The sequence below is a fragment of the Takifugu rubripes genome, chromosome 1, assembly GCF_901000725.2.
Source record: "Takifugu rubripes chromosome 1, fTakRub1.2, whole genome shotgun sequence".
Lineage (NCBI taxonomy): Eukaryota > Metazoa > Chordata > Actinopteri > Tetraodontiformes > Tetraodontidae > Takifugu > Takifugu rubripes.
The window spans coordinates 15,611,921-15,631,310 of record NC_042285.1 but is presented as its reverse complement, the minus strand read 5'-3'; the positions used below and the strand labels follow the sequence as shown (position 1 = coordinate 15,631,310).

General features: G+C 41.8%; 2 protein-coding genes across 3 annotated transcripts in view; one reads left to right on the top strand and one right to left on the bottom strand.

Moving 5' to 3' along the window:
• Positions 1–396: 396 nt before the first annotated feature.
• Positions 397–3,134, bottom strand: LOC101074394 (G-protein coupled receptor 183). Its single transcript, XM_003961614.3, has 4 exons — positions 2,640–3,134; positions 2,132–2,478; positions 1,474–1,988; positions 397–1,400 (listed from the first exon to the last, which is right to left on the bottom strand). Exons 2-4 carry the CDS (start codon positions 2,469–2,471, stop codon positions 1,236–1,238), a joined length of 1,020 nt encoding a protein of 339 aa, XP_003961663.1. The 5' UTR covers positions 2,472–2,478; positions 2,640–3,134; the 3' UTR covers positions 397–1,235.
• A 10,643-nt stretch (positions 3,135–13,777) lies between these two features.
• The window catches only part of clybl (citrate lyase beta like), a 39,549-nt gene continuing 33,936 nt past the window's right edge, over positions 13,778–19,390 (top strand). The window contains exon 1 of one of the 2 annotated variants that reach the window (XM_011606932.2): positions 13,778–13,863. In XM_011606932.2, coding sequence (XP_011605234.1) covers positions 13,820–13,863 — 44 coding nt within the window. In that variant the 5' untranslated portion in view covers positions 13,778–13,819. Of the gene's footprint in view, positions 13,864–17,673; positions 17,759–19,390 lie in introns of those variants that run through there. The other variant, XM_029836501.1, reaches the window with a different exon arrangement.

The window sequence follows — 19,390 nt, the reverse complement described above, 5'->3', positions numbered from 1 at the left end:
CAGTGGCCGGAGATTTTCACTCTCCTTTCACGCTAACAGTTCATGAGGAAAGATCTCCCGTCACTGAACATTTATGTTTGTGGCTCAGAGTCGCTGAGATGACCTTGATAAGTCTGCAGAAGCCCGTTAGTCAGCCATGCTTTTTCAGAGCCATAAAGTCCGATTTAAATAGAGAAACATTACAAAAGCAAAGAGATTCCTCTTGTGCTTCTGCAGATTTAAGAAAAGGCGCCTTCTGTTCAAGCTCAGAGATAAGCAATATCTTAGATAAATGTGAACCAGCAACAAATGTCATTAAAAATCTAACATGAACAGAGAAAGCTGTTTTCATGATATTGATGTTATAAGATCCAAGTTTGACTGAAACTGATTACTGTGTGCAAAGGAAATCTTTGAAAATGAGGCTCTGTACTATAAAAAGGCATCCTGCACCTGCAAGAGTCTCTCGATCTCGTGCACACACACACACACACACACACACACACACACACACACACACACACACACACACACACACACAGTCATGCACTGTGGCCTCATCTTGAGATGTGGTACCCAGCAGGAATGAGGCCTCTGAGGGAGAGCAAAGTTGGGTGAGGAAGTGGTGAAGGTGTTTGGTTACAAACTCCCACACATCACGCAGATATGGGTGTAAGAAGATATAGGCTAGAATGTATATGGATATGTAAGGCGCTCCCATTTTTAACATCCAGATATATTCAATGATAACCTGATCCAGAGCATCCAGCAGTCAAAATAATTTCTTTTTTGAGCACTAGTGCCTCAGTATACATCTGTGTGTGTCTGTGTGTAAGAGAGAGAAAGACTAAATGAGGTGTTAAACAGAGGCAGAGAAATACATCTATTCATAAGCTCCAGTCTAAAGTAATCCTTGAATGCTCACAATGAAAACTTTTCCACAACTTCCCATGTGACAAACACGAAGGAAGGGATGGCAATATAACTGAGATGAACAGAAAGACTTTGTCCTCCACTATCGCAATATTGCAATCATGATTACAGGATTTAACAAGCAAATGTGTACATCTTCTATCTATGCACGCTTCAACATGTTCCAAGGTATTTATACATTGTGGAAGACATACAGTATCATACACAAGAGCATCAGTAAGGATGAAAATTGAAACATGCCTGTAATAACACAAAGTAAATCCTAAAGGCTGACTACATCCTCTGGTAACATTGGCTGAAGGAGAAGAAAGCTGTGGCATCACTCAGGTATTGCTGCTGCTGTTCTCAGCTGTCATTTTAGAAGAAGCACTGGAAGAGCACACCGAGTCCTTTAACAAGCTCAGCACTCGCCTCTTGTAGGTCTTAATGGCAAAGAAGTAGAGGAGGGGGTCCAAGCAGCAGTTCAGGTTCATTAATGAGACAGTAATCTGGAGGGAAAGCGGAGCCCGTTGAAAGGCTGAAAATCAATAAAAATGATGAAAGACCATTCAAAGTTCTTACCTGCAAGGAAACTTTAAAGGCCCTCAGCTCCTCACAGACTGGCTGGTGCTGTATCTTTCTGGACATGAACTGCATCACATTGAGGTGGTAGGGACTGAAACACACCAGAAAAGTGAAGAGGACCAGCAGGATGATGGTGTTGGCCCTGTGATTCCTTCTCAGCCGACCCGTGATAGAGTTCTGCTTGGCCGCTGTGTGCAGTTTCAGGTTGATCTTGGCATAGCAGACCGCGATGGTGATGAGCGGACAGCAGAAGGAGACGGCGCAGGCCAGGAGCAGGAGGTAAGGAGTGAAGCGGGACCCCTCGAAGTTGAAGTACTCCATGCAGGTTCGCCTTTGCTGGTGCTCGTAAAGCGTGCTGCGAAACATTAGCGGGGCTACCTGCAAGCACACCAGAGCCCACACCAGGCAGCACACCCTGCGGACCACCTTAACGCTCCGCAGACACTGCAGCTGGTGTGGATGCACCATGGCCAGGTAGCGGTCCAAGCTGATGCAAGTCATGAAGCCAATGCCTGATGGAACCATGCAAAGATAAATAAACACATTGAAAGACATGAGTTCCAGAGCCACTTATTACTTATTCATTTATTAATTTGCTCCTTTATGGAGGGGCTGTTTGTTCAGGTTTTGATGCATTTGAAACATCTCATTTTACCTGCGTAGGTATTTGCGAAGAAAAGCAGCATGGTCAGTCTGCACAGAAGGTCACCGAAGGGCCAGTCGAAGTGGCGAATGTAGTAGGTAATCCTTGCAGGAAGCGCCAGGGTGAACAGGGCATCAGACAAGGCCAGATTAAGCAGATAGATGGAGGTGGAGTTGGACTTCTGCTTCCTCTGGCACATTACATAAAGGACCAAACTGTTGCCACACAGGCTGATGAGAAAAACAGCTGCATAGAAAATGGGGAAGAGGACCACTGCAACACCTTGGTACACAAACACATCACACGCAGTCTGGTTGCGTGCAGAGGACGGAGTGACGTTTTCAGCCTCCATCGCTCACCTGCGCAACGGCATAAAAACGTCATGAGCTAATCCAAGAGAAGCTGATGAAACAAACAGTTAGAGCAGGATTTTGCGCAGCATTTTTGACAGTCTACCGAGGACATGCTCAAAAGAGTGCAGAACAGGCAAGGGAATTGATCGTTTACTTGTTGTACTTACAGAAGATGTCACGTTCAGTCACTGTCAATCTTCCCGACCCAGGTGACTGTGGGTGTTAAGACACGTGAAACCCAGATAAACCCCCATCACAGCTCCTCCTCTTCTTTCATGAAACCGCAGTTCTTCCTCCTGGATTCTAGTTAGATGCTTTTACTACCTTGCACAACAACTACTCTGTCCTGCTGAACAAGTGTCCTTCTTATTCAGACGTTATTTACATCTGTGGTGATAACTGAAGACAGTTTTACTAATGATATAAGCAGCAGTTGTTGTTTCAGTAATAACAGGTCGTTAGTAGACCTAATTTTGTCTCTTCACCTTCCTAGAGGTATGAAAATGATGACTGTACACTGGGGCAGGCCATTTAAGGGGTTTATTCTGCCATCTGCTGTCCATAATATATTTTGCATGTGGTCAGTCAGTGTGTTTCATTTATTTAATATACCGGTATTTATTTGGCGCCAACCTCAGTAAAGGTTTGTCGTTGCTGCAGTTATTTGCAGATCTGCTGTCATGAAGGCTGTCTTGAGAAAGGTTAGATCAACTGATACAGCTCGGGGACTTTACATTACGTTTCTGCCTGAGGTTTCTCAACTATGCTCTTTGTGGCACACAAGTCTCGAGTGGAGCTGATGTAAGATAGAGGAGGAAGCTGCGCTGGTGCTGGTGTCAAACTGTCAAAATCTTGTGATGTGTGAATGAATCTCTATGGCACCAGAAGATGTAACATACACACACCGAAGTGAAAACTAAAGAAACCCCAAAACACACGTTGATACATTCTGAGAATAGTTATTAAGGGAAAACACCAAATGTGGCAACGCAGCTCTTTTCAGCACACCAAGCAGTGGCACATGCAGTTCAGGAAACCACATTTATTTCACTTAATGCCATTTGTGAAAAGAAAACGAGCTGGTGTTTAACAAATGTGTTTAGAAAAGGTTGCGCTTGCATTTGTAATGATACATTAAAGCAATCATGACACACCCAGAGGGACAGTAAAGTGCCCAAACTAGGAGTAAAATTGGAAGCACGCTACAGTGTCACCCACTAAAATTTCTGAAGCTGGCATAATTGAAATGGATGGCTGCTGGATGGGCAAAAGGTCACTAATTGTCACCAGTCAAATGTGGTTATAGTACAACTCACTTAGGTCACAATGAGACCTTCATGTAGACACTGTCACCAGCAGGTTAGGGGCCTGCTGCACTTCAGCCTATATTTCATGCTCCATTAATTTACAGTGCAGCGTCAAATGTCTCACATCATCTAAACGGCACGCTGGAAACAGACCAGACACTCGTTTGTCCAGCGCTCACAGGGTGTCCAGAGGGTCATTTGGTGTTAAAACAGTAGCATAGTTGAATGTCACAGACAATTGGGGGAAAAAAAGAAAAGATAATTAATAATGCATTTCAATACTAGAAACTCGCTTGCTTATTTCTGGACTAATCTTACTATCTCAAAGTTAATATTTGATTGTAAATGGAAACGTCAACTTAAAGTTCTACGCTGCACATTTTCATAGTATCTTTTTTTCTCACCAGAATGATGAAAGCGGTTCCACGCCCGGTCGTTTGGTGTATTCGCAGTTTCCTGGGTTGATGGGTGTGTGACATGAAAGGTCTTAGGAAATCGAAAGTGACGACCCAGCATGGAACACGCATGGAAGTCACTTCTCAGAAATGTGACCTTTTTCTGGTTGTTAAGTCAGGGGAGGGATACAAAGGGGTGGGAGGAGGGGGAACAAACTGATTTGAAGAGAATTATATGATAATCTGTGTTGCAACTGCAGCCGATGAAAGAAGACTCCAGAAGTCATATCGTTTTAAAGGCACCTTGTGGTGCTGGAGTAACAGTGGTCTGTTGGTGAGGTAAACTTGAAATGACTTCTGGTGTTCATGACATGTGTGGTGCGACCAGCGTGGTTCCACAAATGGTGCCTAAACAAATTTGTTGTGTTTTTTTTTTTACTGCCAAAGAGAATTTTGTAGAAAAAATATCCTACTCGGTTCTAATTTGCCCAGTATTTAGTGTCTCCAGACTGGTTGTTGTCAAAAACTCTAAAAGCTGCAGCCAGATATTGCAGATGTTCAAATTTTCTCAAGATTAAAATAAATAATTTTTGCCTGTGGAGAAAAAAAAGTATATAATATGGAAAATTATACGACCGCTAGAGGGCGCTCAATCACTGCAGTTGAGAGAAGGAAAGATGTTCCTCAGTGCGTTTGATCGGGTCTGAATTTAAGGTCCTTTTGTGTTGTGTTACACATCTCTGTAATCCATCACTCAGAATGTCTTCAATTTTATTCAATGTTAAAAAAAAAACAACACAAACTAGGTTGTGTTTACCACATGCACACACACATCTCTCTGTGTGTATTTGTGTATATAAGGAGACTGCTGGACATACCGCAGGGGGACTCCTGCAATGTCAGGGGCCTCATGTGGCTCGTGTCTGTTCTCATCATCACCATCTCCCCCACTGTCCCACTCGGGCCCTGCTCCCCTGCTCCACCACAGTGCTCGCGTGAACACCCTCCGTTCACACTTTGCTTCACGCTTGTCACCTTTGCCACTGATGAGCTATTTGTTGAGATTTATTTTGCGCCACACAGACGAAACCAGATTTTATTCATGTTTGTATTATTTTACAGGGAAATAGTATTTTTTTCTGACTAATGTTGAATAGGTTTGATGGGTTTAAATGTTGAAGAATGCCCACAATGGTTTTCACTCACGTCCCTCTTAATACAACATGTCACATTGTTGACACTGTAGCTGGTTGTGAAAAACACACACCAGCTCATTGTGCCTTGTGTCCTTTTGACTTCACACCCATGAACACGCTGTGAATTCCACCTTTCTGCCACATTTAAGAGAATCGTGGCACAGACGCTCATCAGTTTAATGGGCTCATCACACAGATGGTCATCTCTGACTGGTCCGCATCCACTAAGGATTCAGTGTTTTCACATCAGAAAGTTCAGTGCCTTTCAGTGTGGTCTGCTCATCGCATCTTGGCATTTTTTAAATACAAAAAAACCCACCTTTGTATTCTACACAAACCAGGTAAGTATATAAAGCAACAGCGCCCCCCGCCAAAAAAAAAAAAAATCTAGCCAGTTTTTCAAATTTATTTGATAAATGGTGCATATCTTTATTTTATATCTAAATACACTCCAACAGACCTCACAGATATAAAACATAGGCCTTTTTCTCAGCACGATTCCCTCATCCATGTGACCACATTGTCACCAAGATATGAAGGACATTGGGTCGGTGAGAGATCAGGAAAGCAGCTGGGAAAGATTTGGAAAGTTTGCAAGTGTCATTTAAGCCACCGTCAACAGAAGCTGTGACAGCAGTGCAAAGAGGATAAACATGTGATGGGAGTAGGGGTGGTGCATGTCAGTACATCCAGGAGCTGATGGTTAGGCTTATTAGGAATGGGCTTTGTTTATAAGGTTCACAGTTATTGTAATTGTTTTAGAGTTTGACATATTTATACATAATAACCACGTGGGCAGTATTAATATAATAGGAAGCTATACACGATGCTGTATGAAACAGTGGGTCGACAGAACCACAGACACAGAATCTTCTGCTTGAGCAGACCGCTGTGCATCTCTATGGCATTTGCTCACTCTTCCCTAACACTGATGTTACCCAAACATATACATATTAGTCTTAAACAAAGCCTCTACTCATGTACAGCCGGTGTGTCAGGCCATGTTTAAAGACGTGGCTTTGTTCTGTGATCCGTGGCGTGGCAGGTTTTTCAGGTCATCTGAGACTACGTGCATATTTTGGATGTCGTCTCGGCTGTTATATTATTGTTTTATTCACAGGGCATGGACTAATTATTTCAACAGCTCTCTTTGGGGAGCAGACTGACAGTTGCCATCATTGGAGTGATCAGTGTGTTTCTCTGACTCGGCTGAGGCTACTTGATGTATATTAACAATAATTGGTGCCACCGCCACAATGATGTTTAGTAAACCTTTGTGCTATTTTCCAGACGGATGCCCACAAGGAATGTATGAGGAGTACCCAGTCTTCAGAGACGCCTTAAGAGGCAGGACAGATGGGAAAACTGTCGTCCCGTGTAGATCAGTGACACCATGACCTAATCATCATCATCCTCATCATCATCAGGTATGGATGTACAGTCTTCCTTCTTGTCTCTTCAGATCAACAGAATAAACCACATCTAACACTCCAGTTCTGAAAATTATAAAAAAAGAGAATGAAGTCAGTAAAACAGAACCAATGCAGCTTTAGTGAACTTAAACTGACCACCCGAAATGCAAAAAAGAAGGAAAAAGGTATCGTTGGTGAAAAAAAACAACAGAAAGCTTCCACCAAATTCAAATAAATGTGTGAAATCTTGACATTAAAATATACACTTTTCTGTGTTTTTCGGTGTCCGAGCAGTGTTTTTTGCACCCTTTGGGTGAAAAATCGGAACTCTCCACGTGTGTGTTTGGTTTGGTGTGGTGCTACACGCTACTGTACTTTGTCAGGTCCCTGTTAAGCAGTCAGCCTACACTGGCTGGTGCAGCGAGGCGGAGGTGTCGCTGGTTCCAGCATCTAGCGGTGACTCCAGCAGGTTCGGAGTCTGCCAGTTTCCACAAGTGAATGAGAGGCAGATGTGCGATGACAGCACTGTGCTCATTAGGCTGAATCAGTGTCACGCTGTGACAAGCGGCTAACTTGAGGCATCTCTCGTCACTCCTTACTTAATCCGTTCAGCCAAAACTAGCTCCTTCTCTCAGAAGTCTCTTCGGACCATTGTTGTAGCGTGTCTTATTTTAATTTATCTCAGGTGACTCGAGTGGTCTTCAGTCAAGCTTCCTGCATATGTACAGATTCCAGCCGCCATCCCTTTGATCTCACTGGTCTGCCACTGGTCTGTCGCTGCTCCACAATCCCAGCTGTGCAGTCAGTCCTGGCGCTTCAGGGCCTCCGTCCCTGGGCTGAAGTTGTGATATCTATTTCAGTCCACCAGCGACCAGACAGCCACCTCTCTGGCTCCAGAGCACTCCATGTCCAGCCATTACTGATGGTCACACTCTGCTCATATGCTTTAGCATCTCCTGTGTCCAAACTGCTTAGCATCTGACGAGTCCCTCTGAGCCATTAGGGCCAGTTTGCAATTATAGATGTGTGGCTGCTGGACACAGAAACAGATGTGCTTTGATCTATTTATGGTAGGGTGGAGGAGGGTGGGGGTCATTGCAGCTTACTGCCATGCATGGGTCAGCTCACGCACCTCTGACACATCCTTGTCTTTCAGTTCACTTGACACGCACTCCTGCTTTTCAGGCAGTCATTAAAGTGTAACGCTGAATGGGAAACCAACACCATGTTTGATATATTCACCCATGAGATTATAATATAGCGGATGTGAAGTGAGTATGTTTCCTTCTTTTAGACCACTTGTGCTCAACACAGTATTTAACCCGTGTGGAGGTGAAATATTATTATGTAGAGATTCGAACCAACCTGTGCTGTTGAATAACAACAAACCGAGTTAGGCCCCATCTGTTTACCACCATAATGTCCAAAGGGCAAAATAGTTACTGTCGGGGTACATTTTCGACACCTTGTCTCCTTTTTTCGCAACTCCACTTGGAGTGCTTTGGGTAGTGAAAAATGGAAAACAAATGTTCCGTTGACAGCTTTCTTATGCCCAGGGTGTGCGAGTATTTATATCGTAAAGGTGCCAACACACTCTGCTTTTACAGGCTGACCATTGCTGGGGGGGTGGGAGGGTGGGGGTGAATGAGCGGGGTTTCCCTTTGAGCCCATGTATGTATCAAGTGTATCTAGAGCTGCAGTATTTCACTTTGGATTTTATCTTATTTGTACAATCCAGTAGCTCAATAATCTTAGTAATATTTCCTTATCCAGCCATTTTTTTCTCCTCCTTGTCAGTTGTCTCATTGTCACCGCTTTGGTTGTATTAAAAATTCACGGGCCACTTGTGTGGCATTTAGTGCTCGTCTCCAGTGCACTGCGAGCCTGTGCTAACTAGTCAGTTGTGACCACTTTTCACAGCAGCAGCAATGCCCAGGGCAAAATATGATTTCATAATGGTGTCAGTTCCATGTCTGATGGGAAGATGGTAATAATTCAACCACCAGTATGAATAATGAATGAACTCATATCATTTCATAAATCAGAGGGGACACAGCGCAGTAGTAAACAGGCGTGTGCTGGGTTTCCACTGTAAAAACAGAGCTCAGCGTGTTATATTACAATTGCTGTGGCAGTGTTGCGCCTATACTGTATGGTATAGGCAACAGCGGGTTATGGAACAGCACTGTAACATCACAGATGTGCATTCAACAGTGCACAGAGGGAGTCCAACATCGACATTGTGCTGGAAGTGGGTCTGTCCTGAGCTGAACCTTGTGTACACAGCTTTAGTTCCTCTCTGATGTGGGTGTTTCGCCGTCTGCCAGTGTCACGTTGTGAGGCCACCGTCCCGCTGCGTTTGTTCCACGTCAGACTGCTGAGAGGAGCAGAGTACTATAGCGTTCATTCACGAGCCTACGTTTAGCAAACACGGTCCTTAAAGTAATTCAATCAGGATTTTTGTCATTTTCCCTTAAAAAACAAATTAAAGAATGTCAAATCTTTAGTTCATTTCAAAGGCAACAAAATATGAGTAGTAACTGAAACATTACCTGCACACATGAGCTCTCCAGCAAAATAATAAATAATAAAATGTGCAAGAGGTAAATATTGCTCAGGTCTGGCCAGACCTGCTCATTAATTCAGTTAAATGAAGTGAGAGAAGGGGGGAATCGGAGTGAACCCAACAGGAAAAAAATCCTTTAAAGTATTTCCTGTGATTTGTGTAACATGCCAAAAAAACAGAACCTCTTCATAAAACTTGGTGCTCTTTTCTTCCACTGAAAGGTAACTCATCCAGTGTTTCTGACTGCAATTTATGGCTGTTTCCATTCTCTTACGTCTTTTCCTGTTGTTGTGCGATTGCTGGGTCAGTAGCTTGGTGTTACATCGGGTCAGGGGTGCACTCTAGATCTGTGCACCATTTTTGGGCTGTGATGACTAATACCTCCTGACATGGTCAGCTCCATCAGCCCCAGCCACATCATTTAAGTAATGTAGAAGTCATCAGGGCCTGGGATTGCGTGAGGGCTCTCATCTGGAAACCCAAACAACTTTAACCTCATTGAGTTCCTGTGGAAGAATGCAAAAATTAATGAATGGATGAAGTTGCTACTTTGCCTTACTGGCTTACACCAGGCCTGATGCCCTTACAAAATGAAATAATTCAAAAGAGTAGTTTTAAACATTTGCTCACTCGAAAGTCCACATGGCATTGATCTAATGTTTACACCATGGTTGCTAATCATAATTTTGTAGCCATTTAGCTGGTGTGATGCTCCACTCTTACCATAACTTTACAGGCACTCAACTGAATTGTTGCTTAACCTGCGCAGTGACCCTGCCACATGTTATCTGCATCCCTCTCACCCCAATATAGTACTACACAATTCCCCTTGTGGGCAAAGGTTTTGCAAAGAGTCAACCAAGGCCAAAGACATATGAAAGGAAATCCATAAAGCCTGTCTTGGGCCAGAAGAAAAAAAAAAATCAGCACTAGTGCTTACTCATCTGTTAAAAACGGAGTGATCTGCAAAGTTTGTATGAGAGGGTTTTTGACAGTGCCCTGCTGCTTTGTCAGTGCAGCACATGCTGCAGGCACTGGCATCCCCTATTGCCTTCCAGGTCATTGGCCAAGCTCAGCGGGAGGTGGGCTTCTAGCCCCATGACACGTCCCTGATTCACAGCTGGATCCGTAACAAGGTATCATAGTAAATGAGTCGGTAAAACATCACTGCTTTGAAGACCGTGTAAAATTGTCATGATATCATTTGTAATTCTTGATCTAGACCACTGCTGAAAAAAGGAGACAGTCCTGGTACTGAAGGGGTTTTATTCCTCCCCATCAGTCTCGGCCCACTGTCTTTCTGGTGGGCGAGTCCTGGAACAAGGGGCATCCAAGCCAATGTAAAGAGGCAATAAATAAACCTTAAGTGAAGCGCAGCTTATAGGTGTTGGACACGAGAATTCAATGGTATCTGGCATGTTGTCCCGTTCTTGAATGTCATGGTTGCTCCTCATTACGTATGACTGGTGAATGGTTGTTCTGCGTCAGATTGGGAATGTGCTGGTGTGTTGATACTGGTGACATTTGAGGATGTTGTACAGGGCATGTTAGAGTGAGTCAAACAGTGTTGCAAACATCATAGTTGCTGATTAGTTAACTACCGTCAGGTCTTGTACGTTGTTTGTCATTTTATTGAGGGGTTTTGCTCTGAGCCTTTGTTTCTCCTCTTGTCATCTTCTGCCGGTTGTTCTTGGCTAGTATTTATTTAGGATATTACTATCTGGTCCTGTACAATAGATCTTAATATTTAGCGTTGGGTTCAGGTCTGTGTTATTTTAGCAAAATCTGCCAAATGTGTCAAACAACATTGCTAAATCTAATTAGAATAATAATAACAATAGAAAACATAGAAACAATTGTAGTTTGTTTGATAATATAGTTATGAAATAACTGAATGAAATGAAACTTGGATTTTTTTTCATCCTAAATTTGCAATTTAGATGATATTTAAGATAGAGTCCATGATTTATATTATGCAATAAATGCTCTCACTTGTGCATTTCTGACCTCTAGCCTTCTTGTGTTTAGAGTACAGTTAGTGAGGTGCCAGTCTGATGGATGCAAAGAATGAACAAACATCAGTTCCTCTCCAAAACTACAATGGAGACCTTGGATCTAAATGTCATGGTTTCATAACAGATACACTGACATTTGTGTGATGGGATTTAGCCATGGGTTAATACAGCCATTGCTGGTACTCTGCATTGATGTCCATCTCACTGGGGCTGTCTACCTCAGATTTTTCCCCTATTTGGTGGCCTCCCAGAAGTCATTTTCAAAGAGATGAATTGGAGTCTACACCGGTTAAAGCCAATTATTTTATCAGGGAAAAAAATGTTTGATATGTAGGTTTGTTTCATTTTATGTTAATATGCCTCCAGAGCTGTTGAGATCATTCTATTTGGTGAGTGTTGGGCTGGGGCTGGGGGTTGTTAGGGGAGATAGCTGATCAGAATTAAACTCAGAGCCATGTAAATCTAATCAATTATCCCATTTTTTCAGATAAAATGTTGGTAAATGAAAACACATTTTCCAAAAGTCACAGTATAATGAGAAATTTAAATTGGAAACAGAAACCATTTGTTCATTATGAATTCTGGGTTGTGGTGGTGACATGCCATCCATAAATTTTGTTATCCTTTCATATTTATTTTATCTATGACTACAGCTTTGGCAGTCATTCAAGACTTTAATGAACCACAGACTTCTGAGGCATCAAGGCCTAGTGATGCGTTGTCCATTTGAATGAGGGAGTATAGCGTGGACACAAAAGGGGGAAAAAAGCTTTTGCCTTTGACATAATATCATATTGTTTTATGGGAGAGGGGGCAGTTGGTGACTGCAATTACAGATTGACAAGAATAAACCCATTCATAACACATAGAATCAACCAGAACACTTGTTTTGTGTGTGTGTTTGTGTGTGCGTGCATGTGTGTGTGTGTATGTATGTGCGTGAGTGCACACATGCAGAAATGGTTGACATGAATCAAAAAATAATTTTCTCTGCCTTACATGGATACAGAGACCCCCCCTGCTCTGGCGCGACCTGCAGTCGGCTGCTTTCTTAGGCTCAGAGGTTCCTAGGGGAGACCAGAATGGAAGTTGAGCATCTTGCTGTGATCCAAAGAAAGTGTGCCAAATGCTATCAAAACTGGATTAGTAGACAACAATTGTGTTCAATGAACATAAAGGGGAGGGAAATCGTAGTTTCCAAGTAACCCATGGGTGGAATTTTCCAAGACCCTGGAATTTTTATCCAATGTGAGAATAAATGTGCACATAAGCTCCTTTGTTTGGGGATAACAACTTTTAAAATTCTTTAATATTTCTTAGAATGCCATTGAAAAATAAATAACTTCTTTACCTGTCAGTGTTGTTTGTGGAAAGGTTTGCTATCTTCACATGTAAAGAAGCTTGGAGTACATACCGGTACATATTTTATGTATAAAACATTAATCATGCTTTCTATCAGCATGACTAAAGTTTGGGTTGGATCTTTGGAAGCAAGTAATCATCCACACTGTTGTTGAACAGCTCATGTATAATGCCAATAAGTGAACAGCTATAAGTATATTTATGGATCAGATCATTTCAATCAATCATTAAAGGGAACAAAGATGCAGTCCTAAATGAGCAATTCAACAATTGTGAACATGTTGCAAAATGTGTAACAAAAAATTCCAGGAGCACCAAAATAAAGGAGTATAAATAAAATTGCATTGTGTAATTGTTGGCATTGTTATTCTGTCAACTTTCTTTTCTCATTTACTGCATGTTACATTTTTGCTACAACCTTCATCAGGTAAAACTGGCCCATGTCCAGCACATGCACACACACACACACACACACACACACGCGCACACACGCACACACACACACACACGCACACACACACACACACACACACACACACACACACACACACACACACACACACACACACACACACACACACACACACACATTTAAAGAGACCTTCAGCCAGAGGGCTGACATTTGGTGCATATCCCCTGCTGACTTAATCATGGCAAATATTGCGTGTCATTTTTACACCACTCTTGGACCTGGCTGATGGTAGTAGTAGTAATTCACCACTGCTGTGAGAGAGAACTCCTAGGGTGAGGTGCCTTGTGCTCAAATGTTGCCTTCCTTTAAATCTTTTCTGTTGTTTTCTACATCCTTCTACTGTTTGATAAAAAAAAAGACAAAAAAGAAACGTTAGTGAGTTGAAAAACACGTAATCTTACACCACAATATGTAGCGAGTCACTTTGCTGCTTATATTTATTTTTAAATGACATTGTTCAGTAGCCGATTTAAGTTTCCTCCATAATTCACTGTTTACCTTCCCATGTGGCTACGGGTGGCTCAGGCCCCGCCCCTTTCTTCCATTTAACCAATCACAAATGTGGTCCGAAGCGCGGGGAGCCAATTGCTGCTTCAGCTTTTTACACGTCATCGTCACAAACATGGCGGCGCACATAACGAAGGCAGGAAAAGTACTAATTCCACTGTAAGTCAATTTATCTCTTTATCAAGGCGTCTCCCGCGAGTGTTCTGTGTTTTGTATAAAAGAAGGTGTCAAAGCATTGACACCGTGTATAAAATCCCCTTGATTTACTGCCATTTTTCATGTCATCGACAGGGTCTAACTGACAGTTATTTATTGCAATCTAATTTGACATTTGTTTTACAAAGACTGATTTCCATCGTCAAAACAAACAACTAAAACTACGCAAAGCTACATTAATTTTATTTGCACCGATATCCTTCCTGCTTGTAGTCGTCTTGATAAACGATAAATGGAGTAATTCTTTCTGGTCACCTGGATAACCTCTACTGGTTTGTATGACCAAGCAGCTATTTGCTTAAACTCTGGCGCACATTGAAATACTCACAATGTCAAAGCTCCAACGTTTCTCATCTACTTTATTTATTTAGCACATTCGGTGCCTTTTGCAATATTTCATATATTAGTGTAAATGTTGCTCATACATTTAAATGCAAAGTGTGAAGTTCACCTGGCAGCTTCTAAACTTTTGGCCAGACGTTCCATATGATTTTTTTATATTCCTGAGATGGTGAGCAGATTCCAAAATGGACATTACCAGGTTTCATTGGGCTTTAACTGTAAGTTTGATTTTACAGTGTCTCACATGAATTGTTCCACCATAGGGTTAGATAAAAAATTAATGGGACACGAAGCATAACACATTAAAGATAACTGGACAAAATAACATATTAAGTGATTGGAGAGTTAAGCTGATGACCTCAGTTGAAGGCAGGCTGGCACCCACTAAGTCATCTAATTTAAACTAATTAATGAATGAATGATTTGCATTTCTACTTTACTACTTGCTTGTTTAAAATGTTCCATTTACTGGTTTGGATAAGAGGAAATGGACAGAAAAAGAAGAGTTGGTATATTCCATAAAGCATGCTATATTGTTGCGAGATCTGGCTCTACCTTAAGGTCACAAATCTGATGATCCTGCCAAATTTGACAGTTGCTCATCACATGAGTGTGTTCCTGAATGTGGTACATTTTTTCCCAGTTCATATTCTCAGTCAACCTTTCTTTGTAGTCTTCTTAATTTAACATATTGGATGTTTTAATGCCAGTATTAGCTATGCTCAAATACAGCTTTAACATATTTGTAATTGGAATCAAGTGTATGGTTTATGTTTCTGGGAAGCTGTAACTGTCCTCTATGGGTAAATAGAGCCTTTAAGATGGATAGCCTAAGAGAGGAATGCACGCTTGTTTTATTGACAGCCTAGAGCCTTCGTCTTGGCGTTGGCGGCAGACTGCTCTTTGTCACAAACACCCTCGTGTCAAAGATGCAACAGCATCCTGGAGGAAGCATTGACTGCCGCTATGAAGTCGACAAGTGATGAAAGTAGCCTAGAGGTTGTCAATTAAGAGAGCCAAGGCCTGGTCCTTATAAGTTAATGGGCAGTTTCCTCTCTCAGGGCCTGCTAAGGCTTTACAGCACAGCTTATAAAAAAAAACCCAAGTGTAATGCACCCCATAACGTTTTCAATTAAGATAAAGGACATAAAGCAGTGCAGAGACTTGGCAGCCTTCTAAAATGTGGTATTTGGCATAAATTGAGAAGGGAATTTTCAATTGGCCCAGTTGTGTTAAAACAGCAGCCACTGTGCTGGATTTTATTTTGATGGCACTTCATGCTGACTGGAAGCATTACAGGCTTCCTGGTGTCTTTCCATTACCAGCTCCTTCAGCTTGGTCATGAGGATGCGCAGTCTGAAGTTTTAAAGTCCTTCTCAGTCATAAAAGATTTTAGAGACGTTGTTACAATTTCAGTATAAGACAAAACGGATAATTGAATGTAATACAATTAATTAAAATAAAATAGGTCTGAGCTGATGTAGTTAGTGTGACTACTCGGTAAATCATTTACATTCTGTGCCGTTGAAGGGAAGAAAATGCTTTTAGGCAAAGAAAATCCTATAAATCAACTGGTCCCCTTGTGCGGCTGAGCTGGCTTTGGCTTCCGGGAGAAAAATAAATGAGTGTTAAATAAACACCAATGTGTTGACACCTCATTTCCTCATTGATTGGTGGTGGAAGCTTGGCTTGAGGTGTGTGGCCATAATCCAATCAAGCAAGAAAACAACCATGTTGACTGTGTAACCAAATTCTTAAACTGGGATAGAAAGCAGCTTTCAGTACATTTATTCCCTCATTTGTAGTGTATTTAACCTATGTTGCAAAGTTTGTCCATGGCCATTGTTTCTGGATTGAATGACAGGTGCTATATAAATTTAAACTATTATTTTTATCATCATCATAATTATTGTTCTTTCAGTGAAATACGGGATAACTTTTTAACGTCACCACTTTATTCATTTTGATTTTCCAGCTAATATTAAACAAGAAAACATAGTAAAGTTGGCCCGCTGGCGGCGTTTCTCTGAGACTTTCTGCACTTTGAGCCGGAGTAATTCAATAAGACACTGCTGATCCCGTCACTCATGTCTTTGAAATGTGTTACGGAGCTTTAAGTAACACGTGTTGCCATGTGAAAACAAAGTTGTGGTGACTGGTGTGGCGACCAGCTGCGTAAACACGGCCGAAGCCGCCGTGTGAAATGACAGAAGAGAAGCCTACACTTGTTCCAGCTCTCATCAAGGTGGATCCATGGAGCCACCAGATGGATACGTTACCCCCCAAAAAAAGTAACCCAAACAAGTTCCTTCACTCCGAACCCGAGGCCTTTGATCAGTGACACATCTTTGCTTTCAGAGTAAGATTTCTTTGGACCCCGGCGCTCTCGTGGATACGCATCTGTGTAAACACAAGTGAGGAATGTGGACAGCACAACAAAAGAATTTTGTTCTGGAAACATGGGATGTGCTTTGCTAATGACTTGTTGTGTGGTTTGAAAATGAGCAAGGGGGTCTGATTGAATGAAAAGTCACAAAAGATGACGACGCAAGTGAGTCAGCGTGTTTTGCTTTTGTGTGGTGTGATGTCATTCAGTCCAAGTACCGGAATAATAAAATCGCTCCTTCCAAAACATTTGGGAAGCCTGCTGGTGATATTGTTTTTCGAAAGGTGTTTCTCTAATGGTGTTCATCTCTAATGAAATCCACTTTTCAAAAAGGGCCTTTGCGTTTTCCGGTGTAACTTACTCAAGCTGGTCATAATCTGTTTGTTTGGCAGATGACTATTAAATTTTAAATCCTATATTACAGACAGGCTTCTGCTGTGAGACCACCCAGTTTCCACTGTCATGGCTATTTGTAGACAGTATGTTGAATTTTAAAAGCATTTACTGTAGGTATGACTAACATTTTCTAATAAAGCGCGGCGGGCTGGAGGAGTTTATCCTGTGTAGCATTAATTAGGTAGCAGTCCGTTGTGTGTGGGCAGGATATTGCTTCCAGACTTTAAGTCGGCTACGCCATCACTAAACTGTAATGGTTGTTTTGAATATTGACTCCGAGACGCCTCAAAAACAATCAGTGATGAAGATGATGGGTTGTCAAGGGAAACCTGTCCTCTGCTTTGTTTGTCCGCCACTGTTACAGTTTTCTCATGACACCAGTGTTGGCTCATTGCCATGGTGATCACTTAGTTCCAGGGTGATGAGGTGTAACCCATTTAGGCAGCATTTCCTGTCTGATACACATCATTCTAATGAGTATGAGACCTGCTTTTATAGCAGCGTTTGTTAACTAGGTACAGCAGTGGTGTGTGTTTGTGTGTGTTTGAGTGCGTGTGCAAGCAAACGTCCATTAACGTGTTTTTTTGTGGCTTTTTCTACCTCATTCTTTTTGTCTCTTTCATAGAATTCACTTGAACAGAACATGGGCCCATTCTGAGAGCGGGGTGCAGTTCTTGGTCCAACCTCTTGGTGTCAGGCTTGACAGTGTGCTCTGTAAGGACCGTTTAAGGACCTGTTTGTGGTCTCCTTCTCATGTATTTTTGTTAAATAATCTTAGTTTGTCATTGATGGATTGTCAGGAAAGTGATATCACTCAAACTGATGTGCAATATGGGATATTTTGTCCAGAGCCTTCACTGTGCAAACATTGTAAAGTTTGGCTTTCTTTGGCTTCAAAGGATGTGTTTCACTGGGTTTTTGAATTTACCCCTATAGTGACCCCAGTGGGTGCAAGGAAAGCTATTATTGTAAATGTATTAACAGCTAGTACTTTTCCACAAATGAAGAAAACCTGCTTTCATCCACTAGTCATCTTCGTGGCCTCTTGGTATCCCTCAGCTTTTTTGTGTGTTGCTTTGTTCTTTGATGAGAATGTCTCCAGAGCATTCTTGCTATTTTCCCAATTGATCCTATTCAATTATAGCTTCTGTATTCCAGTTCATCTTATTTTTTATTGTGGTTTGTCAGTGTCTTACATTACAACAGACCGGTGCACACCTGCCTGTAAAAACAAGGGCAGTTAATTATTTTTCTACTGCTTGGAACCCCGACTAAATTGAGATGATTACGTAAATCATTTTTAAATGACCAGGGCAATGGTTTTGTGAAAGAGTTTGATTGAAAATGAAGTGTGCCCTTGAGGAAATCTAAAACATTCAATTACCATTGTGTTGCAATGAGCTTTAGGCCAGTAATGCATTTAAAGGGATTTATCCAGTTTTGTTTTAAAATGTCTAAAAGCATCAGGAAATAACAGTGAATGTGCACGATACAACACATATAGCACCACTTGTCAAAGACCACATTTAGACCAGTGTGGGTTGAGCAGGAAGTGGAGAAGCAGCCCAGTTATGGTGCAGTACGACTGACACTATGTTACATACATCATCAAGAGGAGGATGAAATTAGACTATTTACATTTTTAAAAACAGGAATGAGAATAAACTCCACAAGGTTCCTAATAACCGTGGCAACCGGCACCTACTAACTTGTAGCAAACTCTGGAGGAGGAAGAGGTTATTATTGAAAATATCGGGCTTTTCTGACCATTCTGGAGCTGAAGTCAGATCCCCAACTCTATCATCTCGCCCGTACTTGGCTAATAAATCAGTCGTACAAAACAACAGTCTCATAAGCTTGCCTTTGTCGTTAGTCTTGAGAACTCGTCACTGCACTGTGTTGAGATTAGCTAATTTGGCCATTAAAGTATTCTAAATTCTTGTTGTGGTACTCCTCACTAGCTATAACTGTCCTATCAGCTCTGCAGCGTATATGGACAGGAGATAGATAGAATAAGGTGAACTTTTATACTTAACATATTTCAATATGAATTGGTCTATAAATCCATGTTCCATGTCAATGATCACATTTTCTCCTCCATATTGGACAAATGAGCTCATTATCACACTGAAAACTGGACTAAGGTATACTTGTCTGAATTAATTGCAGACTTTGTTATTTCTGATGTCGTTGCACACACACCTACAACTTCTCATCTCACGTTTGGCTGCGGATGTGCGGCCCCATACCTGTCACTGACACCACACATCCTTGCCTGGATGTCTAACTAACTCTCGCTCAGCCCCCTCCGTGGTGTTTGTTTGGCTGCTGGGTTTTGTTTGTTTA